Here is a 26,569-nt window from a genome sequence, read left to right as displayed (position 1 = left end):
ATGAAATCCCCAAGGCCCACCTCTGATTCAGCCAAATCTTCTGCCTCGTGTGCCTGTGGCTATATATGCTAGCAGGCTGAAATGTACAGAACTGCTTCTGAAGCACTCCTTGCTTCAGAACCAGTTGAATGGGCCTTGAATGGGCTTCTCTTCAGCCTGAAGAATGACCATAGAACAACACCCTTCTTCTAACAGATGCCTTGTATTTAGAATGTAAGAAGACCCCTGCTGGATCGAGCCAATGGCCCTGTTCTCATGGTGGTCAACCTGCTGTCTATGGGAAACTCTCAGACAGAACATGGACACAAGAACACTCTGCCCTCCTGTGGTTTCCAGCAACTGGTATTCAGAACCATGCTGCCTCTGACAGTAAATGCAGAACATAGTAGTCCCTGATAACCTCATTCTCCTCTTTGCTTATTCCTATTTTAAAGGCATCCATGTTGGTGGCTATCATGATGCATTGTGGAGTGAATTCCATAGTTTAATTATGCAATTCATGGAGGAGTACTTCATGCTAGAACATGCCTGCATACTTTGTTCCCTACCAAGCTGAACACAGCTGACCATCTATGTACGGCAATGCACCGAAGACTCTGTAAACCTTCTATTTTTGATGCTTGATTGTAGGTACAAAAGAGGGTGGGGGCTGCCATGCACCCAGCAGGCCACATAATATATTGTTCATGGGCTGCATTTAGCTTGGCAGGTCACAAGTTGTACAAGCCTGATTAGAATCAGTGCAGCATACTACATTCTGATTTCAATTGTCAGGATGAAGTTCTGGAAGTACTAGGATGATGAACCCAGTATCCATTTCTGCATAATTTGCTCACATGCTGCATGCTGGTCTTAATAGGTGTGCCATGTTAAAGATTGGCCTTGTTGAAGCAAAATTCCCTTCATTTTTGCGAATTTCCTGAATGCTTTCTGCACACTGCCAGGGCATTGAATGCAGGAGGTTACCATGGGAGTGGTTTATTGCCTAAAAGGAGTGGGGAGAGGCATGGAAAAGGGGGTAAAGGTGGACACAGGGCTGCAGAATGGAGCTGCAGATACAAGAAAGATATGGTTTCAGGTAAGGGGTTGGGAAGGTGAAAAGCAAGCTTAGTAGTTGTATCGGGTAGTTAGGGGAAGTTTGAGGGAGTTAATGTGGGGGGAATTGCAAGGGAGTTGGTAGGCAGAGCAAGCAGGCATGCAGTCCCTAGTGAACCTATATTTCCTTTCTCTCTACTAACATTAGATGTACTTCAGTAGTGCATTTCTTTTTGTCATCTCTGAAGAATCTGAATGTTTCATGATGGAAAAATAAAGCTTGTAGTTTAATAATCTTACAGACGCTTTGTTGTACATTATGTATAACTTTGATTTCACAGTATTATTTTATAGATGTAGAGAACATGTCAATCTCTGACCACAAAAAACCCCAGCAAGTACATTTATTGAATTAACTTCACAGGTATTATAGAAAATGTGTGTTTCAGAGTTATAGCTGATAGATTGTTATTAAAAGAAATACATGGATTTATCTGCCAAATGTTAACATAGCAATTAAATGATCAAATCATTTTTACATTATGTGGGGGGGGGGTTTCAAATGCCACAGGCTTTACCTGTGACTGAACTATACTCATGGTTACATAATAAGAAAAATATTCATTTATTAAGTACAGTATTTAAATGTTTACAAAATTGCTTAATAGCTAACACAGTTGTTCATGAGGCAGAAATTCTAGTGGTAAGTGTTGAATAATAAACGAAAGAACACTGGTAGCTAACTTACCTTTAACCATATGCCAAAACTGGCCCCCTGGATGTGTTGCCTCAGCCTGCCAAATGGCATGACTGCCATTTTTGTGGTGCTCTGTGGGATCATCAAGGCTGTTGGATGCCTGGTTCTCACTTTATCTGTGTCTTTCCTTAATGCAGGTACATTCAAGGCGCCTCATCCCCAAAGGACATGGTGATCATCGTGGATGTGTGAGTGTCTTTCCTCAAAATCAGCCACTTTCAGTGGCATTTGTACCTCCTCAGTCCAAAGGCCACGATTTATCCTATAATTCTATGTCTTACTGTAAAGTCTGCTACACTTCAAAGACATGTGGGGGTCCGGGGGTTGTCACTATTCATGGGGCCCAGCTCAGAAACCAGGGAGGGGTTCTTCAAAATGGGAGGGCAGTGGATTTTAATTTTTTAAAAATGTTTTCCCCTGTAGTCATAAAGTGGCGGCATGAGCTGTTTCTTCCTTTTATTGACAGGAGTGGCAGCGTTAGTGGCCTGACACTGAAACTGATGAAGACCTCAGTCCATGACATGCTCAACACTCTCTCAGATGACGACTATGTCAATGTGGCTTCAGTGAGTGTCTAATTTGTGGTTGGCAGAACAAGAGGCAGGTGGTGAAGGTAGAATGAAAGATGTAGGAAATGAAAGTGGTGAAGGCTTATGTGGCTTCATGGCACCTAATATCCCCCATGGATATCAGTGGTGATACACACACACACACACTCTAGCATATATACCTCTAGGTTCCCAGTTGTTTCAGTTCCAGCCAGTGGTCTTTAGGATAAAGATGAAAAATTAGGAAGAAACAATGACTATTTTTGAAAGGAAAATGCATGTAAAGTAAGAGCCTTTGCAGATCTGCATCCTGTGATCCAAGACTGGTTTTCATGATGTAGAATCTACTATATTTAAGAACAAATTTCCAGTCTGTACCCTCACTTGAGGATAGCTTAGAGCTGTAAAAATCAGATTCAGCACCTAATACACTTACCTTGGGGACTTTGTTGTGTGCACACTCTATTAGTTATGTCTCGTAGTATATACTGTTGTTTAGGAAAGAGATAAATCGAGTGGCACTAATTATATTGTAGCCTTTCTTTCTTGCTAACCAGCACACCATAATTGTTATGCAGATAGATCTGCGGTATAGACAACTAACCTCAGTGCTCCTCTGTGCTATGAGACAGTGGATTGCTGAGCTACTAAATAACTGTAACGGAGATGAGAGCTGTGTGTACAAGTCTATAAGGTATCGTTACATGGTAATTTCTATGTACCATCGTTTAAGTGCCCTCTAATTGCAGTCTTATTTCCTCACTGCAAAAGAACCAAGTGTGGCAGTAAAGATGCATGGGTCCGTTGACGTTGTGAAGGTGCTACATGATAATCAGTGAGTAAGTTGCTTTGCCATTTCTGCAGGACACCATTATGCCAAATAATTGGCATGGGGGTGTCAGGACACATGTAACTGAGTGAGAGAGGCTGGTATAGGTATCAACTCATTCTTTCCTTCTCTTCTTCTTACTTAGAAAGAGACAGAAGGGTCTACTTCTGCCACATCCTTGGCATGTTGTCCATGTGTCATCTTCCATCTTCTTTAGTGATCAGGACTAGGTTCAGAGTTGTCCAACACTTCTTGATATCCTTATGGCCACAAGGCGATATGCACATCTGTCCTGATGGCTGGAGAGTATTGTCCAGTGACATTCTAATTTGATTGCCAAATCTATTGAAAGATTGACTATGGTTGCCTGGCCTGCAGACTTGCACTTTAGTATAGCCTTAGGGAACTATCAGGTAGACATTCTGTCCCAGATCTTTAGCCCAGTGATTCATAGAACTCAACTACATTGCCATGTAAGGAAGACAGCTTTTGAGTTATTTTGGACTGGGGAATGTTTGCTACCACATCCTGTCAAGATAGTTGGCCCAATTAAATGTATAATCAGAACCTTTTTGTTATGTTTTCCTTGCTTCCCTGATCTGATAGAAACCAGGGCATAATATGAACCTAATCCAAGCATTCTTAAACATTTGATAGAACTAAAGCAAAAGTTCTACATAGAAATAATCTAATGCACAGAGTAATTATTATTATTATCATCATCATCGTCGTCGTCATCATCATCCTATAAGTGGCTGGGAATCTACTGCTTTTCCTAGACAGAGTGTTTCATTGATTAATTTTCCTTTGTATTAATAATGAGCACCGTTTTGAATAATCTGGATATGCATGGTACTTGCTCAAGACTTTTTAAAGCCAGTTTCATCATAGGCAAGTGTGATGGTGCTGGGCAAGGGGCAGGTAAGAGTGGAATGACAGCCACTCAGGAGTGAAGAAAGTGTATCACCAGTAAGTGAACTGCATAATGAGCAAAGCTGTTCTCCAGGGTTTATATGGAGTTTTCAATCCATGTTCTTGCACTTACCAGCCTCCAGGAGTTAAACAACAGGTTCTCTAGGAAATGAGTTCTGAAAGCATCTCAAAACAAAATGCCACATGAGCCCTGTGAAAACAAGTGTGCTCTTTATTCTGCTGTATTTATTGCTTTGTATAATGGGAAAGAAGAGGGAAACGCCCATCAGAGGCATTGGCCTCTGCCTCGTGCAGCTCCTGCAGCCCAATTTACCATTTCTGTCACCTTTCCTTTTCCTGCACTCCCGACTGCTCTCTGCCTTTGATCGATTGCAAATGACAAAACACACCTGCAAGAAATAAATTACATCCTTCCACTGCCATTTCCCCCATGCCAGCTTTGATGGACTATTCTGTTTGCATGAGGTGTTTATTGTGGGGGGCAGGTTGATGGTGAGGGGAAGGAAAGCTTTGGCAAAGAGGCATACAGCCACAGAAGACCAGTTAGCTTTGGAGACCATGTTTCTCAGTGGGCCTGAGCTGTAGCAAGCTTAGACTAAACACAGGTAAGATTCTTGGGGGTTTTTAAGCATGCAAGATGATGCATGAAATAGGCATCATTAGCAGAGCTGGGCTCCTTTCAGAGTGATATATTTTTAGGTACAAGTAATGATATTGCAATATAGTCCTTCAGTATATTAGTATATTTAAGCAATCCAGAGTAGTCAGTGAACATGTGGGTTGTTGTGGTTTTTTTTGCTGTACAGCTAATAAAGCATATTCTGTTCAGTGTCTTAAGGAATAGCACCAAAATTTACACTTCCTTCCATGGACTTAAATGGCTCAAGAAATCCACACAGGTTTCTATTCTCTCACCTTTGCCTCGCTAAGGCCCTTGATGGATACACTTGCCCATGATATATACCAGGTTCAATGATACAAAGAGAATCACTGTTGTGCATAGTGGATAGAGAATTGGTCTGGGCCGGCTGGGCTAAGCCATGAAGTAGAACACTGAAGGATCAGACCAAAGGCCTATCGAGTCCAGAAGCCTGTTACCACAGTGGCCAACCAAATGCCTATGGCAAGCCTGTGAGCAGTACATAAACACAAAACCACTCTCTCCCCTTGTGATTCCCAAGGAATCTTCTGGTGAATACAGCCCCTTATCTGGCAGCCTCATTCTACCCAACCATATTTCCATCCCTCACATAAGATTGAGGCCATATGGGTGAGGCGTTTACACATCCATAAGGCAGTCTGTTTCCATTATCCTTCCCAGGCCAGAAAAAATGGAGGCAAAGTTCAGTCTTCCCTATCTGGTCTGCCGAAGTGGCATAGAGAGGTAATACTATAATCAGCTGTCAAATTGCATCACATCAACTGCTCAAATGCTTCCAGAATAAAACCTCAAGCCTCAGGGGGACAGATAGAAGGGACACAAGGCCTGCTGCACGCATGAGTGAATAGTCTTGAGGCAGGCTGGGCAGAAGGGTCAGGGACATTATGCACAGAGAGGCTTGAGCGTTATTCATAATGTGTTTTGGGGAGGATAGAAACATAGGAAAATGCCTTGTGTCCAGGTTAAGGCCATTGGTCCACCCAGCTCAGTATTGTCTACATTGACTGTCAGTGGCTCTCTAGGGCTTCAGATGGGAGTCTTTCCCAGCTCTACCAGAAGATGCCAGGAACTGAACCTGTGACTTTTTGCATTCAAAGCACATGCTCTGCCTCTGAAGTTTGCCATTTCCCTTCTGAAGGTGTATACCTGATCTAGAAAAGAGGCATGCCCCATCTTTCCGCCAAAAGTCTTCTAGACAGCTTGCATGGAAAACTAAAACAATTCGAGAACTAAAAACAAACCAAGGCAAGCCTAGAATCAACAATAGAAATGGCATCAGCATTAATAATGGGTAAACATATCACAAACTGCCAAAGAGTGTACAGAAGCTTATCTCTTATGTGGTTAAGCACCACAGCGCTGAAACTGGATATAAGCTTCTGTCCTATCTTAGCGCTGTGAAATTTCACAGCGCTAAGATAGGATTGGAGCTAAGCGATTGCATATCTTTGATCTTGGGCATTAGTGCTTACTCAGGAGATAACCAGATCCCCATGGCATCAGGTGAGTGACAGGTGGTTGGGGTTTGCTCAGAATGGCCTCAGGACAAATTCAGGGACCTGGTGGGCCTAATTAGACCCATTGGCCACAGAAGTTCCCTACTACTGTTTTAAGAGTTTTAAAGCCGCCAGCTTTCCCAGCAGCTCCATTGATTGCATCACAAGCTGAGCTCTGACTGTCATCATATTTCCTTCCAAGATGCACCCCCCCATCAAATGCACCATGGGGAAGGAAGCATTTTTGCAGCCAGAATGCCACTCTCTTTGTTTCCCCAAAGCCACAGGTAGGGCCAGGAGCTTTAAACCATTAAATCATTTAAATAAAGAACATTTTGAGGATATCATGTTCAGCAGCATGGTTAGTGGCCTGTTCCTCTCTCTGGTATTTTGATTCCCAACCACCCTTTGAAATTGTAGACCCTGATTCAGGGTGGGTTAAAATACCTCTAAAACCAGTTTGTTTGTTTTTTGGTGTGGGTGGGGGAGAGAGTCCATAGCCCTAGTAATAAGAGGAGTTTGGATTTGATATCCTGCTTTATCACTACCCAAGGGAGTCTCAAAGTGGCTAACATTCTCCTTTTCCTTCCTCCCCCACAACAAACATTCTGTGAGGTGAGTGGGGCTGAGAGACTTCAGAGAAGTGTGACTGGCCCAAGGTCACCCAGCAGCTGCATGTGGAGGAGTGGAGACACGAACCCGGTTCACCAGATTACGAGTCTACCGCTCTTAACCACTACACCACACTGGCTCTCCTGCTACTTCTATCCTTATCCATAATGCTGTGCTAGTGAGACCCTGTGGGGCTGCTGTGAGCCCTTCTCATCAGGAGACAAGGGGTACTTGCCACCAGTGAGGTAGCAAGTGGAATGGTTGCACTGCATGTCTCCCTTTCAAATGCTAAAGAAATAGCTGCTGTGTTGTAAAAATGCCTGGAACTCACTCTCTCTTCCTGCAAGGTGTGAAGCCATCCTAGAATTCGATATAACCCACTACATTCTGCCCAACTAATATATATATATATAGAGAGAGAGAGAGAGAGAGAGAGTGAGTGTGTGTGTGTGTGTGTGTGTGTGTGTGTGTGTGTGTGTGTTTTCAGGGACATCTGGAAGTCCTGCAAGGGGAAGAGCCTTGGGGGGGGAATTATAATTACAGAAATACAACATGTATATGCTGCAAAGATCAGACAAATGCCCCCAAATGGCTTGTGAAGATCTTGCAATCTGGTTATGAATCAGTATTATCATTAATGCATTTGGCCAGTTACATATCAAGATAGATGCCTGGGGGAAAATATTCTCTTCCTCGCTCATAAGACCATTTTGTTAAACTGTTGGCAGCTGTTGTGTCGGGAAAGGTGGGCACATAACTCCTATCTTCCTCACTTCTGCATGCCCGAGAGAGTCCGATATGAGCCATTGCTGGATTGCTGCCATCATTGTTATTGATTGGTTTATCTTGCACTAGGGACTGGGCTTTAAACAGGCAGGTAAAATTGGCAATATTTAGATAAGGGAAAAAGGAGACAGAAGACAAGAGGAACAGACTGTGACATGGTGAGGGGCTTATGATCAATTTCAGGGCTCCTCCCTTTTAAATTGATTGTTAGGAGTGTGTTGGGAACATATTCATTTGTTGGGAAAGTATCATAGAATAATAGAATTGTAGAGTTGGGAAGGATCCTGAGGAACCCTCAGGAAGGGGCCCTGACTAGAGTCCAACCCCCTGAAATGCAGCAATCTCCGCTAAAGCATCCATGACAGATGGCCATCCAACCTCTGCTTAAAAACTTCAAATGAAGGAGAGTCCACCACCACCTGAAAGTATCGATTCCACTGTCAGAATCTACTTTCTTGTAACTTGAATCCATTGGAGAAAACGAGCTTGCTCCATCTTCCACCTGACAGCCCTTTAGATATTTGGAGGTGGCTATCATAGTAGGCTTATACTGTACATTTCATTGCACAGGAGTCATGTGTTGAAAGTTCTCGGTGCTTAACTTTCAGGAAAAAGCTTTTAGTTGTGTAAGGCCTCTTTTGGGGCTAATTAATAAAGAGGTGGGACGCGAGTGGCGCTGTGGGTAAAAGCCTCAGCGCCTAGGGCTTGCCGATCGAAAGGTCGGCGGTTCGAATCCCCGCGGCGGGGTGCGCTCCCGCTGCTCGGTCCCAGCGCCTGCCAACCTAGCAGTTCGAAAGCACCCCCGGGTGCAAGTAGATAAATAGGGACCACTTACTGGTGGGAAGGTAAACGGCGTTTCCGTGTGCTGCGCTGGCTCGCCAGATGCAGCTTTGTCACGCTGGCCACGTGACCCGGAAGTGTCTCCGGACAGCGCTGGCCCCCGGCCTCTTGAGTGAGATGGGCGCACAACCCCAGAGTCTGTCAAGACTGGCCCGTACGGGCAGGGGTACCTTTACCTTTACCTTAATAAAGAGGTAAGGCCGATTGCATGGTTGGCGGTTCGAATCCCCGCAGCGGGGTGAGCTCCCGTCTTTCGGTCCCAGCTCCTGCCCACCTAGCAGTTCGAAAACACCCCTAAGTGCAAGTAGATAAATAGGGACCGCTTTATAGCGGGAAGGTAAACGGCGTTTCCGTGTGCTGCGCTGGTGCCGGCTCACTAGAGCAGCTTCGTCACGCTGGCCACGTGACCCGGAAGTGTTTGCGGACAGCGCTGGCTCCCGGCCTCTTAAGTGAGATGGGCGCACAACTCTAGAGTCGGACACGACTGGCCCGTACGGGCAGGGGTACCTTTACCTTTAATAAAGGAGTTGGATGGAATTCTGGAAGAAAGAGCAGGAGACCTTTGGGCATGTGCGGGTGGCAGAGTTGGAGGAATAGGTGCCAGAGGCAGTGACATATCCAGATGCATGGACAGAGAAATCTGGGTGGGATGGAGAGTCTGTGAAGGGCTTTTAAAACCACAGCCAAAGAGTTGAGAATGAATAGGTAGCCAGCGCAAGAATTGAAAGAGGGCTGTCACTGAGAACCAAGAAAGATGGATGACTGTGGCAGCTAAGGTGCAACAACAGAAGGCCGGGGAAAAGAAGGTTGCAGTTAATAGGGTGGGAGGTGATTAGAGCATGAACAGGTGTTTTAGCTGAGGGGATGGAAAGGGAAGGTGTTCTGTGCATTGCAGTACAAGGGAAAGTGATGTAGCTTATCAACAAATTGAATTAACCAGAAATTGTGTTGGACCTTCCTTGCCCACCTTGGCTTTTGAGTAGTAACAGTGTATAGGCTTGAACTGGCCCCATCTGTATTGGCATTCTGCTGGCTTTTGCAAATTCACCTGTTTACACAGGCATTTCCTTGATCTCTTGACCTGAGTTTCCCATTTTGATTGCTGTAATGCTTCAATGGGATTGCTTTATTGCATATTTTAAGCACAGATATTTCCATGTTAGTGGTTTATTATTATGTATTTTAATCATGATGTGTTTTTAATTGTTCTGTATCCTAATAGTGTGGGTGGTTGATTTTTATGTTTTGTAAACCATTTTTAAGCTATCATGACATTAAGCCATAGGTAGGCAACCTAAGACCAGGGGCCGGATCCGGCCCAATTGCCTTCTAAATCCAGCCCGTGGATGTTCCGGGAATAGCGTGTTTTTGCATGAGTAGAATGTGTCTTTTTATTTAAAATGTATCTCTGGGTTATTTGTGGGGTATAGGAATTCATTCATTCCCCCCCAAAAATAAATTATTATTATTATTAATAATAATAATAATAATAATAATAATAATAATAATAATAATAATAATTTATACCCTGCCCATCTGGCTGTGTTTCCCCAGCCACTCTGGGCGGCTTCCAACAAAATTTTTTCGTAAACACAAAGGTATGTCCTCTTTACTGCTGCTTCATGTTATAGGGCAGGCATCTATATAGCATTGCTGCTAAGCCCTGATCAGCTGTAGCCTTGGCCCAAATTAAGTCTGTTCACTGAAAAAAGTTCTGCAACTTTATTTCTCTGTGAGCCTAAAGAAAGTCATATTGGGAAGAAAATGAAGAGCTCTTGTCATTCTCTGTGTCACGTGCCTGCTGTCTGGCATGCAACATGCCTGTGCTAGGGCTCTGCTAATTAACGAGTCTAGCCTCGTTACTTTTGCTGGCTCACTGCCTCCTAAATGAATGTTCCATATTTCCAGCAAACTAAGCCATAAGCAAAAACGAATGCCTTCTCGCTTCACCCGCCTGGCCAAACTCTGAGTGGAAAGTCAGCCCTCTCCGAACAGGAGCTTAGCACAGGGCATGCTCTTAACTGGGCCTGTGACCTTGTGATAAGCCACCGAAATGTCCTGCAGAAAACACGCCTGAAGGTGTTCAGGTAATCACAGCTTTCTCTCTCAGCAAATTCATTCTGTTCTCAGCTGCGCATTGAGTGGTGGTTGGTGTGTGTGTGTGTGTGTGTGTGTGTGTGTGTAAATCACATCATACCATTAATGCCAAAGAATTCCTCCACAATCTAAACCTATAGAATGGGGAGGGGGGGACAATGTGGCCCTCATTATAAGAAGACCCTGTCCTTCAGCAGAGGGGCTGAAAGCATGTTTATGCCCATTGTTTGTTTATTTCCCTCACTTCTCCTCACACCTTTTTATCCAAACTCCTTGATTTTCTTTCTCGCCTTGTGCATTTGGGACAACGGACTGTGAATATTGCATTCACAGAGGGGGCGGGGGCATAGGAGGGCTGCCCAAAATATCTTCCGTATATCCTTTGTTCTTTTGGAACCTTAAGAAGGTTTGTGGTCATGCCAAGGCAACTTGTTCAAATTTCTACTTCACCATAACGCTCACTGGATAACTTTGAGTCAGTCACCATCTCTCAGAGTAACAAACTTTACAGGGTTTTTGAGAAGATAAAAGGATGGGGGTCACCCATCTTTGCCACCCTAAATTCTTGGAAGAAGTACAGGATAAGTATTAGATAGTTGGAGGCTGTGTACATTTAAAGCACACCTACTCACATCCAAAAATCATGGAAACTGTAGTTTACCGCTCACATAGCTTTGATCCCCTGCACCTTTATCAAACTACAGTTCCAGGCTTCTTTGGGGGGAGCCATGTGCTTTGAATGTATGGTGTGTATTCAGGCAGAATCTTGGTTCCCTTTGAGTCTCTCGTTGTGGTCATATCTACATCATTAGATCCCTTAGATCTATCCAATTACCGCCCAGTTTCGAATCTTCCATTCCTGGGTAAGGTGATTGAGAGAGCGGTTGCTGAACAGCTTGGTAGGTTTCTGGGTGAAACATCGACTCTGGATCCATTCCAGTCCGGCTTCCGCGCTGGTCATGGGACCGAGACGGCTCTGGTCGCCCTAACAGATGATCTCCGCAGGCAGCTGGATCGAGGCGGGTCGGGGCTGCTGATTCTTCTAGACCTGTCAGCAGCCTTCGACATGGTCGATCACGAACTCCTGGACCACCGCCTTGCTGACGTGGGGATTCAGGGCACAGTCCTTCAATGGCTGCGCTCGTTTCTCTCTGGTCGGGGACAGAGGGTGGCGCTTGGGGGAGAATTGTCATCACGCCACTCCTTGGTGTGTGGAGTGCCTCAGGGTGCGATTCTCTCCCTGATGCTTTTTAACATCTTTATGCGCCCCCTCGCCCAGCTTGTCCGGAGTTTTGGGCTGGGTTGCCATCAGTATGCCGATGACACCCAACTCTATCTGTTGATGGATGGCCACCCTGACTCGGCCCCAGACACACTGACCAGATGTCTGGAAGCTGTGGCTGGATGGTTACGTGGGAGCCTGTTGAAGTTAAATCCTTCGAAGACAGAGGTCCTCTGGCTGGGACGGGGCGATATGGGATTGAGGGGGCAACTCCCATCTCTTGCGGGGTTGCAATTAGTGCCAGCATCGTCCGTTAAGAGTTTGGGTGTAATCTTCGATACCTCCCTCTCTATGGAGGCGCAGATTACAGCTATAACAAAGGCAGTATTTTTTCATCTCCGCCAGGCTAAGCAGTTGGCTCCTTAGCTCTCTCGCCCTGACCTAGCCACTGTGATCCACACGACGGTTACCTCCAGACTGGATAATTGTAACTCGCTCTACGTGGGGCTACCCTTGAGACTGACCCAGAAACTCCAGCGGGTGCAGAATGCCGCGGCAAGACTCCTTATGGGGTCTTCGCTGCGAGATCACATTCATCCAGTACTATACCAGCTGCACTGGCTCCCGGTGGAGTACAGGATCAGGTTTAAGGTGCTGGTTTTAACCTTTAAAGCCCTATACGGCCTAGGACCCTCGTACCTACGGGACCGCCTCTCCTGGTATGTCCCACAGAGGAACTTACGGTCTGCAAACAAAAACATCTTGAAGATCCCAGGCCACAGAGAGGTTAGGCTGGCCTCAACTAGAGCCAGGGCCTTTTCGGCCGCGGCTCCAATCTGGTGGAACGCTCTGTCACAAGAGACTAGGGCCCTGCAGGATTTGACATCTTTTCGCAGGGCCTGCAAGACAGAGCTGCTCCACCAGGCCTTTGGTCAGGGCGCAGCCTGACCCCCCCCCCCCTCCTCTGGCAACCTGCACAGAACTTTGCTTATTGGTTGCCATCAATTTGATTTTAATTAATTTTTATAATGAAATGTTTTTAGAATCGTTGGATTATTTTGATTGTTGTTAGCCGCCCTGAGCCCAGCTTCAGCTGGGGAGGGCGGGATATAAATAAAATTTATTATTATTATTATTATTATTATTGCATTACAAACATATCCATTTTATATACTCTCTCATTTGCCTTTCCCCAAAGGGGGAATCCTGTGAACTGCAGCTGACATGGCAAAGAGAAATTTCTGTTTGATGTGCCCAGCTGTCCTTCCTTCCCACAAAAGAGCTACAACTGCTAAGGTTATCTGCTTTAATTCTGCTCAAATCTGGAGTTTGGATATGTCCAGTGGTGCAAAAATATGCAGCAGATCTTGGAGGAGCATAACTATTGCCAGTTCCCAAAACAGGATGGCAGAAAATCAGCACCAGTTGAGCTACAGTTTCAAGGCATCTCCTCTCACAGTTTGATGTGCTAAATGCAGCTTATCACCACTCCCAAATATTTCTTGTGGGGGGTGGCCTTTGAAGGGAGAGCAGACCTCTGCTTGCCACCGCTCAGACCCAAACCCAAAGTTAGCACATCTGCAATTGTCTTGTCACTAGGAAAAGTCACAAAGAACTGAGCTATAATGTATGTGAGAAGGTACCAAGTGTCTACTGACAGTAGCATCTGACTCTGGACCTTGCTTGCCTCCCAACTAACTTCCTCAGCTGTCCACGTAGGTTGCTGAGATTGCTAACAGAATAAAAGATAGCCTTGCATCTGTATTTCTGAAAACATCCACGGTTCCGTTGTTAACTAAACAAGACACGGCTTTAAGGGGAGGGGTGGATGCGGTTCACAACTTTTGCATTGCCTTCTCGCCTCCTTTAATGCACTTCACCTCTCTTACCTCTTGTCTTCCAGTTCAACCAAAATGCACAGCCTGTATCTTGCTTCAAGCATTTAGTCCAGGCAAATATTCGCAACAAGAAGGTCTTTAAAGAAAAGGTGGATTTAATGGAGGCCCAAGGAACCACGGACTACAAGGCCGGCTTTGAATATGCCTTTGAACAGTTGCAAAATGTAAGCACAGGGTATAAACTCAGAGTGGGGCAAGGGAAGGACTACAAAGAGAGGAAATCTGGAATTCAAATAAGATGTGTGTGCCGGAGAATATGGGGCTGTGAAGGTGAGGATCAATCTAGGCGTGAAGGTGCATAAACAGGGCTAAGATCATGAACGTCATGGGATGGGGAGGGGCTTTAGTTTCTCCAGAGCCCCTATCCAAATTGCTCCCCTGGCAGGTGCTTGGGGTGGGGGAAGACGTTGGACATGCATTCGCATCACTCCTCTAGTTTGGCCCTGAGGTGCATGAGTAGCAGAGTAGCTTCCTAGGAAGGTTTGTAGAGGTGTGTCTCAGACTTGCACATACTATTGCAACATTACCACATCACCCACCTTCCAAATTCTTCTTCACACATCATGAGAAATGGCCTTTATGGCTCATCCACTAATTCATGGCTCCTTTGTTCACACTGCGAGTGGGTGTCTGTCAGGCTAGGACCAGGGAGAGACCCAGATTCAAATCCCCACTCAGCTGCAAAGGTGACTGGGAATCCTTGTGCTAATTACTGACTGCCATCCTAACCTATACCTCTTAGGATAGTTGTGAGCATAAAATGGGGAAAGGAACCATGTATTTCTTAGAGGAAGAGCAGGGCAAAAAAAATATAATGGGATAAATAACATTCTGAGGCATTGGCATAAGCAAAGAAAAAGAAACAGTTGTTTACGAGTCTAATTTGGAGTAGCGGATGCTGTTGGAATTGGAGGAAATTCCTCTGTAACCAACAATCCATCTCTGGAGATTGTTCTTACGGCATTGGATTCCCAATGACACAGCAGCTGCAAAGTGGTGAGCAGGGCTGGAGCATTCATGTTATTCTCCCTGACATTGTAGTGGGGGGGGGAGGTCTATGTGCCTTAAGAATAGAGCTATACTGGGACAGGGCATTGGCGTTGCCTGCTTCTCCCCAGATAAATGAAAAGCATCAGTGGCTGACACTTAAGTTTTAATGGCGGCAGCAGCTGCCTCTTCCATTTCATTAGAAAGGTAGCATGGCCTATCTGAGAGGGCTCGGCTCAGGCAGGCTACGGTGACGTTGGGCAAAATAAAGACGGATAGCCCTATTAATCGCTGAGCGGTAATAGCCACAACATAATTTCCGTCCAGACAACCCCTCCTTCTCCCTGTTCATCTGCACCACCTTCACCCCTGGAGAAGCAGCTAAAGAAAACAGACCCCTCACTGCCAGTTTCTTGGGCTGAAGACGCAGCTGGGAAAGGGCAGGAAACTGTAGTCCCAGCATTTACTCTGTGTACGCCTCTGTGTTTGCAAGCACATCTGTGTCTAGCGTCTGCCATTCTCTTTTACAAGTAAAGAAGCACGTGCTTATGCATACACAAGCCTGTGCGTATCTGCTGCCACTAATTTACTTCAGATTTGAATCCTACTTTTCCCTTCACTAGCCCTGACATGCCTGTAAACCCAGTAACTGTGGGGATTTATCTACTGTAGAGATCGCTTCCATGTTTAAAGATTGTGAGAGGAGAACTGCATTTTTGCATATACACATACCTCACTCATTCATATTCTCTCTCTCACTCACACACTCATCAGCTATCCATCCAACCAGATCGTTTCTCTGAAAAAAATGCAATCACGATGCTGATGCTGCCCCTCTACGCTTTATTTTAAGCAAAGGGTATTAAACATACAAATATACGTATTTGGCATTGTCTTCCCACAATCCTTTCTAGGGCATTGCCTTTGGTTCTGAGTTGTGCACTCACTCAAATGTTTGCTTCCCATTTGCAGTCCAACATCACGAGAGCCAATTGCAATAAGATGATCATGATGTTCACTGACGGAGGAGAAGATCGAGTGCAAGATGTGTTTGAGAAGTACAACTGGCCTAACAAGACAGTGAGTGTTTAAACTGGAGGGGACCTAGTCTAATCTCAGTTGGAAGGGGGTTTCACAGAATTGTACTAATTCTGAATGCACAGCTTCTGGTGGATCTGGGGGGGGGGGGAGAGATAAACAAAGACTACCCCAAAGACCTCATTGATTGGGTGGGGATATAAAGGATTAGGCAGTCCTTAAGGTATCCTGGATCCAAGTTGTTAAAAGCCTTGTAAATTAAAACAAGAATCTTAAAATTGACCCAATAACATATGAGCAGCCAGTCCAAGCTTTTAATCACCAGTGTTATGAGCAGGCAGTAGTCTGTCCCTATCAACAGTCTAGCCAGAGCATTTTGCATCGGCTGGAGCTTTCAAACCAGGACCAATTGTAGCCCCAAATAGAACACACTACAATAATCAAGTCCTGGGTTACCAGTGAATGAATCTATTACTGTCCAGAAATGGCTGTAGTTGGCATAGCACCCATAGCTGAAAGACACTCCTGAACAAATGCTACCTGAACCTCAAGGGACAGAAACAGATCTAGGATTATTCCCAAACTATGGACTTGCTCTTTCAGAGGGAGTGAACCTCTGTCCAGAACAGGCAAATGGCCCATCTCTCGGACATGGGAAGCACCCACACACTGTGCCTTCCTTTTCCCAGGGTCCAAACACAGTTTATTTGCCCTCCTCCAGTTCGCCACTGTGCCCAGACAATGGTCCAGATCATATTCTGCCTCTTCTGACTCATGTTCATGTTATGGACAGAAAAAGCTGTGTGTCATCAGTGTACTGATGGCTCTTTGCCCAAAACTCCTAATAACCACTCTCAAATGCTTCATGTAGATGTTGAACAGCACTGGTAACAGGATCATGCTCTGCAGAGCACCATAGCACAAGGATCATAGGACTGAGACAATCTTCCAATGCTCTTGTCTGGACATGGTCCTGCAGCTGGAGTGGAACCACTGTGAAACAGTGCTCCCAATACCATCCTACAGAGCTGATCCTGGTGAATACCATTATCAATGGTCTCAAAAGATGTGGAACATAGAATCTTAGAATTGGAAGGGACCCAAGGATCACCTGGTCCAACCCCCAACAATGCAAGAATCTCAGCTAAAGCATCCATGACAGATGGCCATCCAACCTTTGCTTAAAAACCTCCAAGGAAGGAGAGTCCACCACCTTTCAAGGGAGCCTGTTCCACTGCTGAACCGCTCTTACCGTCATAGTCACATTCCCCCCAGTCCTGCTCTTGATGCAGGTCATCCAACAGGGTGATTGAATCCCAAAACCATGCCTGAGGCCAAACTGAAATGGCTTCAGATAAGCTGCATCCTTCATGAACTTCTGCAGCTGCTCTGCCACCACTCTCCACCATCTTGCCCAAGAAGGGGGAGATTGTCACTGGGTGGTAGTTGTTATAAACAGGTAGGGTCCAAGATGAATTTATTTAGGAATTGATGCACTACTGCCTGTTTAAGGACAGCAGGCACCACTCCATTGTATGTTTACCACACCTTGCCAATCCATTGTCCCCAACTGGCTTTCAGCAGCCAGGATGAGCATGGGTAAAGAGAGCAAGAAGCAGGTCACATCATTGCAAAGGTTCTGTCTACATTATTGGGTCTCAAAAACTGAAGCAGATCCCATAAATTATGTACTGGACAACCCCAACAGTATTCGCAAGAACTACTGCATTGAAAGTGCTATGGAGCTGAGCAAATGTATCCTTGAAATGCCACGAAAACTAGTCTGACTACGACAACGGGATTATGACCACCATTCCATATCAAGATCCCCCTCTTACCATTACAAGAAAGACTAAGTCAAGTGTAATTGTCAAGGACTGGCTGGATAAAGAGGGGCAGTGGGAGGCTCCAGCCAAAGAGCCCCCTAGGGAAGCAGGAGGAGAAAGAATGCTCACAGCCAGAATTGTGGTGATGGGACTCTGAAGACACGTCAGAGGAGGAGGGAGGCTGGGAGGCAGAAGAAGCAACAGGCTTGAGGGAAAGAAAAGAGCTAGAGGCAGAGCAGGGTGCAGACAGAGACGGGCTGAGACCTGAAAGAGAGGAGGAAGAGGAAGGGACAAAAGCTGCACCAGCTTCTCAGCAGCTGCCTGGTCCCACTGTAGTAAGCTCCCCTCCCCCTTTGACTCCAAGGTCACACAGGGCTTTGCATATAGCTGAACAGAAAGCTCAGAAAGCCCATGGGGGCACCCTCCCCACTGGAGTTTACACCAGTTTGAGAGACATCCAGAGGATGAGGTTTAGGAGGAGGCAGCAAGGGCCAAGAGCCAATCTTGGCAACATCACCACTGAGGAAAGCTGTGCCTCCATGCTCTCTGCTTGTATACTATTTTCTGGAATAAAAACCTGGGTTTACTTTGAGTCTCTGTGTCTCCGTTCTGACCTGCCAATGAGTCAGCCCTGAGAGTATGCCTCGCCCTGTGCGTTGGGGTGATAACTATCTGAATTAGTCCCATGGATGCCATGCAAACTCAAGCTAGCCCTGAGGCAGCCTCAGCATGATGTTGATGCCACCCAAAACAATAATGTCCAACGTGACCCTGGAGACAACCTTGGTCAGGCAGGCCATTGGGCATCAGGGTGGGTGGTACACCAGCAATGTCCTGCAGTATGTGCAGTTTGACCTTGAGGCTCCACCATAACATTTCTTCTGGCTACTCCCGGTTGCCTCAGTTCCAGCTTCTCTGTCAGGAGTTGCTCATTACAGGGGCAAGTAGCTTGGCAAGGCCAAGGATGCTGTTCACTTCAGAGTTTGCTTGCAATTGTTGTTCTACCCCCACCCCCACCCCTATGCCTAGCAATATACTATAAATATATCCAATTATTATCTTCAGTTATCAGGCAAGAGCTAATTTTCAGGCTTCTCTCTGGTCCCAAGCGTGTTTTTCTGAGCTATAGGCTGCAGACCTGAGTTTTGACCCACTTAACTGTTGTGCACAGAGAGACCTCATTCTCTATGTATCTACAGTAGTGGTAGCAGTAGCCAACAATGTGCCTTCCAGATAATAGTTGGACTACAGCTCCCATCATCCCTGTTGCTTGGTCATGAAGGCTGGGGCCAATGGCAGATGTAGACCCATAACGCCCATAGGGCGTTATTAGCTATCCCTGATCTGCAGAAAAGCTTGGAGGGAGATCACATGCCATTATTTTGTTTTGTCACTAGACGACACTAGGCTTTATTGTATTTATTTAATAAACTTGTGTGTGTGTGAGAGAGAGAGACCCTTCCCCACCGGAACCCCTGATTTCCAAATTCTCCCCTCACACACAATATGCACAGGCCTTAATCTAAATGTTTGTGTTTTTGAATATCACAGGACACAAGTTTAAGCAAGCAGGTTCATCTAGGTAAAACCAGAATATAAAGTACTGCATAAGAAAATGAATGCAAAAATAGCACTCTGTCTTAGCTAAAATTCTGACAGGGCTGTTAAATGCATTACAGTTTTCCAGCATGTAATGTCATAATGTGTGAAGCAGCTCTTAGCTAGAGATGGAAAACGCTGTTGATTCCGATTAAGGTAACTTGTTAGTTATGAAGTAAATTACCATGCCATTGTAGATAAGTGTTGCTGGCTCTCAATCAGTCAGAGAGCAAAATAAGCCACTCACTCGCAGCATCTGGCAAGCTAGATTCCCGAATGGTCTCACTCATGTTGCTGCCTACAAGGGACTGCCTACAAGGGACGGGTGGGGGTGGAGTGGGATCCACTCACCTTTATGGGAAAGAAATTCCCGATTTCAAGTTTCAGGTATAGAAGGGGTCGTTGTTGTTGTGTTGCCAATTCAAAAGCATTGTAAGTTTGATTTCTACCTGGGAGCAGGAAAGGGAAAGAGATTTTTCTGCTGTCTGTTAGGACAGAGCTACTTGTGAGTAGCTTCCCATACATATTCCATAGAAGTTTTTGTGGGGGATTTAATGGTGTGCTATTACAGACGCTCCATCTGCACAAGTATAGCAGCTTGCCATGTGGAACAATCCCCCTTCCCCTGTGCAATGTTCTGGGAGTCCCCCCAAGCCTATTTTTGGGGGGGTGAAGAAGGAAAGCCCCATTGTACAAGTGGAAGCCCTTGTGTCAGGCTTCTGCTGGCAGGGTTCGTTAGGTGAATTTGTCTTTCTCTGAAAGTTTAAGCTTTGCCTCTGACAGACCTTTGTTACACAAAATGGCTGTATTGCAGCCAAAACATATACCAGACAGTACAATAGTGTGCACTGTGCCTCCCTTATTCTGTGCTTCTTCATTTGGCACAAATGTACCATATGGAGGCTTGAACTATGCCAGGGAAGGGGGCAGGTGGAGTCATACTGTGCCTCTTCTTCACCTGCTCAAACTGTTATTAGCTTTTCCAGATAGAATCTGTGCATGAGCCAATGGGGGGTGGAAGACAGCACCACCCCGCCCAGAACTTTGCATATGGAACCTTATAAATGAGTCAAGACACAGCACCGAATCGCTGAGGAACCAGCTGTGTGACCTGGATCAGCTCAGTCACGGGAACAAGGGGAAGTGGCTAACTCATGCTTTATTGCAGGATTCCGCCTCATTTGATGTGAGCTATTTAGACAGTTGATCTTCCTGCCTGTCTGCTCCCGCACTGAGCCACTGCCCCTTTAATGGGGCGTCTAACACGCTGGCACTGTTTTTATTACCTGCACCGACCTTGAAATGCCAAAAAAGGTGGACAGAACTTCCTTTGAAACTTTGCACAGGCTGCTGCTACAGGAAAAGGTGCATCTTTGTCAACACTCCTGAGTTTGGGAGATATTCCATCACATGGGTGTGTGTGTATATACACACACACACACACACACACACACACACACAAGCCTGCTGGGTGGAAGTACTCAAATGGCTTGGACTTATTTTCTCCCTCCCTCCCTATATACAGGAGGGAAAGGAAATGGGTATGATCTCTAACATCTGCTGTTTTTAAACCAGATGAGAGATCTCAATAGTGAGAAATGGGATACTGTACTGAAACATCATCTTCCTCGTTCACAGTAAAGATCAGTGAAATGCTACACCAAAGCAAAATCCAGTTTCTGTCTCATGAACGTCTTCCCTACTTTCACTAGTATTTCATAGCAATCCTGATGTTTTTCAGCCGCTGCAGAGTTCCCTCGAAGCATCTACACCTTCTGATTCATGGGTTGCACACAGAAAATCACCTTTTCCATATTTTTATTCTATTTCCAAATTCATTGTACCTGCATGCAGGCAACAAAGGAAAGAAATTGAGGGAGTGGGTACTGCTTACAGCAGTAGCCACTCTTACCAATAGTAGTGTGGGAGTCAAATTTATTCCCTCTTGACCGCATTTGATGGAGAGTCCAGTCCTCTAGCACTTGTGTGATAAGACCCTTCCCAGATAATCTGTAAATAATATACACAAGTTTTCCTGTGGGCCTGTTGATTCAGGGGATAGAGGTCTCTCCACCCACATAACGGGTTCAGTAATGGCAGTCCGTTTAGCTTGCAACTCATCTCACAATTATAAATGTGTGCTTGGCTTGGACTCAGAAACCTCTGCTGACCCCAAACTCTGCATAAGACTTAAGACTGGATACAACCATATGTATTTAAAACCTAACAGTTGGACCTAGATCCCAAACACATTTCGTTCAGGAATGTGGTTTTGTCAACTTGTTGCTTTTCAATCTGCTTACTTCATTTTGCTTGAAAACTGAGGTTTCTTCATTGTGCCATTGGGAAACGAGTAGCTCCTGGCTTTGACAACTAGACAGAATAGTTCTTTCTGTGACATGCATCTGTGCAGAGGTGTTGCTGAATAGCAGCACAATGATGCCCAGCATAATTTAAGCACTTTATGCTGGTGATGCAAATTGTTAAGTGATAAACCTGAACTGGTAAGTGATGAACAGCCATATTCACTTGCACCAGGTACTTGATCCGAGGGAGGCCAATCCAGGTGGCCACTGGGTTGGTGGCAGCTGCTTGAAAATCCATGGGCAGTTGCCATGACACACAGGGTTCTGCTTCTGCCATACCACTGCAAGAAAGGGTTTAGAGTGGCACCTGCTTGCTTGTGCCAAAGGGTGGGCGCATCACAGTATCTGGTACACACAGCTGATGGGAGCCAGCATGTATTAGCATTTTTTCCACAACTGCCACCCATCCAGTGGTTGTAGGAACAGACCCCCTAGTTAAGTACATCAAGGGCTTAACATTGTTGATGGGTTTTATAGTGTTGTGAGCCACCTTGGTCCTTCTGGAGAATTTGTATTTATAAATAAATAATTTCCATTTTACTATTTAACACAGTGTAAGCGGGACGTGGGTGGTGCTGTGGGTTAAACCACAGAGCCTAGGGCTTGCCGATCGTTAGGTGGGCGGTTTGAATCCCCGCAACAGGGTGAGCTCCCATTGCTCAGTCCCTGCTCCTGCCCACTTAGCAGTTCGAAAGCACATCAAAGTGCAAGTAGATAAATAGGTACCGCTCTGGCGGGAAGGTAAACGGCGCTGCTCTGGTTCACCAGAAGTGGTGTAGTCATGCTGGCCACATGACCTGGAAGCTGTATGCCAGCTCCCTCGGCCAATAAAGCGAGATGAGTGCCTCAATCCCAGAGTCGGCCACGACTGGACCTAATGGTCAGGGGCCCCTTTACCTTTATCTTTAAGCTTTTGCTGTTTTGCTGGTTTTCTAGTTATCACTACAATAGGAGCAATGATCAAGAACTGTGCTTCCAAGCAGCAGGCTATAAATTACAGAGTACACGAAGCCACCCAGCTGCAGAGCATGTACTGCACCATTCAAGCATTTATCTTAGCACAGGGAAACTGGAAGGCATGGTAGCTGCTTGAACATTCCTTTTTTGTGTTTGCTTCCTCAGCTAGTTGGGTGCAGCCAGCTGCCACCATGTGCAAGATCAAACTTTTTGCCACACCTTAGAAAATGTATTTTTTTAAAAAGTATATTTGCTGCAGGAGATGCATGGCCAGAGGGAGGGAGGTGCCATGCAGTTACTATGCAGCCAGTGGTCATAAGTCCCTAGTAAGTACTTACCTGTAGAATCTCTATCTGCCATTTTCCTTTACAGGTGCTTGCATTTCAGATGCAAAATTTGTGCATTCATGGGCTGGGGTGTTGGCAAACCCTCCACGGTTATTGAAGGATGCTACTAATTTTATTTTCTTTATTAAAAAGAAATCACTCTTTTTTCCCTTTTCACAGGTGCGAGTGTTCACCTTTTCTGTTGGACAGCATAACTATGACGTCACTCCTCTGCAGTGGATGGCGTGCGCTAACAAAGGTAGGGAGAGTGGCTTAAGTACAGAATTACCTCTTGTTAGCCTGTCAAGCAGAATGTGAGAGGGGAGAAACTATCCTCTGCTATCAGAAGAGTGGAGGGGAAAGTTAGCTTTCTGTTTTCCAGAGTAGACCAGTGTAAGCAACTCGCTCCACTGAGCCAGTGATGCTCAGCTATTATTCATAGTTTAATTGGTTTAGTTTTACATAATCAGCATGATTAGTGTAATATGTGCATGAAGACAGTGAAGGCCAAGCAACATTTCTTATTCAAGAACCGGTAATCTCTGATGTGAACAATCCTGAGTCAGCCCACCCGGCATCCAGAATCAAGAAACGGACTGGCACATGTTCTAAGTATAGTTTTTAAAGGAATGTTGCATGTGGAACATGGTACTGATAACTGATGTTTGCATACCCTGTATCTTGCATAAATTGACCCTAATAGCTCCACATTCCAAGGCCCTTGTCTGAACTTACTTGTTCCACTTCACCTGCAGTCACCTGTAGTTATGCATAGCCATTTGCTTCAGAAAGTGGATGGAAATCCACGTTCAGATTCACATCCAGGTGAAATAATGCAGTGTTGATAGACAACATCTCCATCCACCATTCCTGATCCTAAAGTGAGGCCAACATCTCTCTCCAAGGGAGCATCACCTTTTCCGGATTCAGACAACCATTTTTATAGCCCCTATTTGATTAACTTTATACTTACTTCAGCTGGATCTCCTGGTCTCTAAGCCATCAGATTAATCTAGTGGATAGTCTTCAGCTATTACATCAGACCTTGTTTCAGTCACCTCTCCTAATTGTACAAAAACTATTCAGGCACCCAGTGCCTGAGAACACATCTTCCCAACATAGGTAGCAAGGGTTGTGAATTAACTCACTTTCATTCATACCTTCTTAGATCTATAACCTGCCCTGTCCCATCATTCAGGACAACTTCCATGCATTAATGAGACTTCCATCCTCACTGTCTGTTCTCCCTTTTCTCTCCTTCCAGAACACTTAACAGGGTTTTTTCCTGATAACAGGGTTTTTTCCTGATAAAGCTGAATTTTAGGGGAACATGATAATGAAACTCTGGGGTATATTTTTGGTGAAAATGTACTTATGTGCACAATCATCTTGTGTTTTCTAGTTCAAAAGAATCACTTCGTTGTCTAAGTACTATTTTGATGGAGTCCCCCACCCCACCCCCAATCCACTCTAACATTAGTTTGTGAAAATAGATCATAGATGCTCTTGTCTTCACTCGCCATCCAGATACGCCTACAGAGAGCTTCTCTCCACTGGGCTAACTCCTTCCATGGCTACCAAGAGCTCAGCCAAGAGAACCAGCTGCTGTCTGTCTGCTCACCTAAGGAAACCTTGAGGCCAATATCTCAGCAGCAAAGTATATAAACAGTTTGGGCAAAGCACTTTGCTCTTTGGCAAAGAAAAGAAGCCTACTAGAAACAGGGAGGACGTTTCCGTAACAGCAAGCATTCTGTCACAGTATGTACTGCTTGGCTGAATATTCTGCACAGCTGCAGCACAGAGAAAACAAGAGCCTTCCCAGCACGCTGCCACTAATTATAGCTGCAGATAAATATAATATTTTTGTTTGTTTATATATTTTAGCATTTACAGGCCATATTTCTACTGAGAGGTGGCACCCAAAACAGTGTATGAAAGAGAGGTGGGGGAACCTCTGGCCCATGGGCTGGAGACAGTCTTATGGGGACTTCCCCATCCAACTCCCTCCGTCCCCTCGTTGCCTCATGCACTTGTTTGCATTAGCCCTACCTAAGACTGGGATGTGGCCTCTAGAAGGGTAGCTACGCGGGTGGCGCTGTGGGTTAAACCACAGAGCCTAGGACTTGCCGATCAGAAGGTCGGCGGTTCGAATCCCCGCAACAGGGTGAGCTCCCATTGTTCGGTCCCTGCTCCTGCCAACCTAGCAGTTCGAAAGCACATCAAAGTGCAAGGAGATAAATAGGTACTGCTCCGGCGGGAAGGTAAACGGCGTTTCCGTGTGCTGCTCTGGTTCGCCAGAAGTGGCTTAGTTATGCTGGCCACATGACCTGGAAGCTGTACGCTGGCTCCCTCGGCCAGTAAAGCGAGATGAGCGCCGCTACCCCAGAGTCGGCCACAACTGGACCTAATGGTCAGGGGTCCCTTTACCTTTACCTTTTAAGACCGGGATGTGGCCTCTAGAAGGGTAGCTACAAGGGAATGCCTCCCTCAGGCTACAAAGGATTCCTCCCCTTGAAATCATTCATCGTCATCATCAAGAAACCAGACACGCAATAAGAATCAGGGAGCATCGCTTTATAAAATACCATATTTTTTGCTCTATAAGACTCACTTTTTCCCTCCTAAAAAGTAAGGGGACATGTGTGTGCGTCTTATGGAGCGAATGCAGGCTGCCCAGCTATCCCAGAAGCCAGAACAGCAAGAGGGATCGCTGCTTTCACTGCGCAGCAATCCCTCTTGCTGTTCTGGCTTCTGGGATTCAGAATATTTTTTTTCTTGTTTTCCTCCTCCAAAAACTAGGTGCGTCTTGTGGGCTGGTGCATCTTATAGAGCAAAAAATACGGTAATTCATAATCGGGGGAAAACAGCAGCTGTTAAAAACATCCAGGTAATCCTGTGGGGAACACACCAAGTTTTCCCTTCTCAATGAAATGTAAACAGGGTAAGGGTCAAATAACGACCAAGCGTTCCATTGTGTAGGTACCACCACTCCATAGCTCCATTTCCTCACAGCTCTCATGCCTAAAAAGGAAGGGGGAATAGCAAGATGCAGATCTGGGTTGGAGGGGAAATGGCACAAGTCCCATGGGCTAGAGGCTGGTTCGTCATCATGCATGAAGCATCTAGTGTTCTGCAGTTTACCTCTTGCATTTAAATGTGTACAGGACAATCATTTGCCATTTATACTTTTCCCTCAGGGAGAAAAATGGGATAAAGCAGTGTGTGTGCATTCAAAACATTTTTTGGCTACCTTTCTAAACAAATTCAAAAATCCACAGTAGGGCAACGCCTTTATTAGGCAAACCAAAATGTCACAAAGTAGCATGCAAGCTTTTTGAGTTCTGAAGAACTCTTCGTCAAGCTAGATGGTGAACAAAGCAATGGAGGGAGAGGAGCAAAAAAGTGTGCAGGGTTTGAGGTAACAGTAAATCAAAAGGTCAGCAGCATATTGAATAAAATAAGACCACGCCAGTTAAAGGCCATTTGGATCAGTAGTAATTTATTATACTGGATCTCTTTCTGCTTCTTTAAAAGTATGCAAGGTCGTATGTTACACAGATGAAAGGTTCTGTGTAACTTAAAAGCTTGCATGTTGTTATGCTAACAGATTAGGATATCACTTTCCCTATTTTGTCTCTTATTCTGCAAGACCAGTATGGCAGCATCTGCCTATGCTTTACAAAGGCCTCCCTCTTGTTCCCTGCTGTCCACCCCTCCCATTCCCTGCCGTCTGAAGTTCCCTTTGTTCATCACATT

At 45.4% G+C, this 26,569-nt stretch overlaps 1 protein-coding gene across 4 annotated transcripts in view; it reads left to right on the top strand.

The window, feature by feature from the left end:
* Positions 1-26,569, top strand: part of CACNA2D2 (calcium voltage-gated channel auxiliary subunit alpha2delta 2) — a 544,797-nt gene that overhangs the window by 430,659 nt on the left and 87,569 nt on the right. For all 4 annotated transcript variants that reach the window (XM_079964404.1, XM_079964403.1, XM_079964402.1 and 1 more), the window contains 5 exons: positions 1,930-1,980; positions 2,259-2,358; positions 13,720-13,878; positions 15,674-15,781; positions 22,994-23,072. In XM_079964404.1, coding sequence (XP_079820530.1) covers positions 1,930-1,980; positions 2,259-2,358; positions 13,720-13,878; positions 15,674-15,781; positions 22,994-23,072 — 497 coding nt within the window. The remainder of the gene's footprint in view (positions 1-1,929; positions 1,981-2,258; positions 2,359-13,719; positions 13,879-15,673; positions 15,782-22,993; positions 23,073-26,569) is intronic.

Source organism: Podarcis cretensis (genome assembly GCF_951804945.1).
Source record: "Podarcis cretensis genome assembly, chromosome: 2".
Classification (NCBI taxonomy): domain Eukaryota; kingdom Metazoa; phylum Chordata; class Lepidosauria; order Squamata; family Lacertidae; genus Podarcis; species Podarcis cretensis.
The sequence above is the reverse complement of the archived record's forward strand: the minus strand, read 5'-3'. Positions and strand labels throughout refer to the sequence as shown.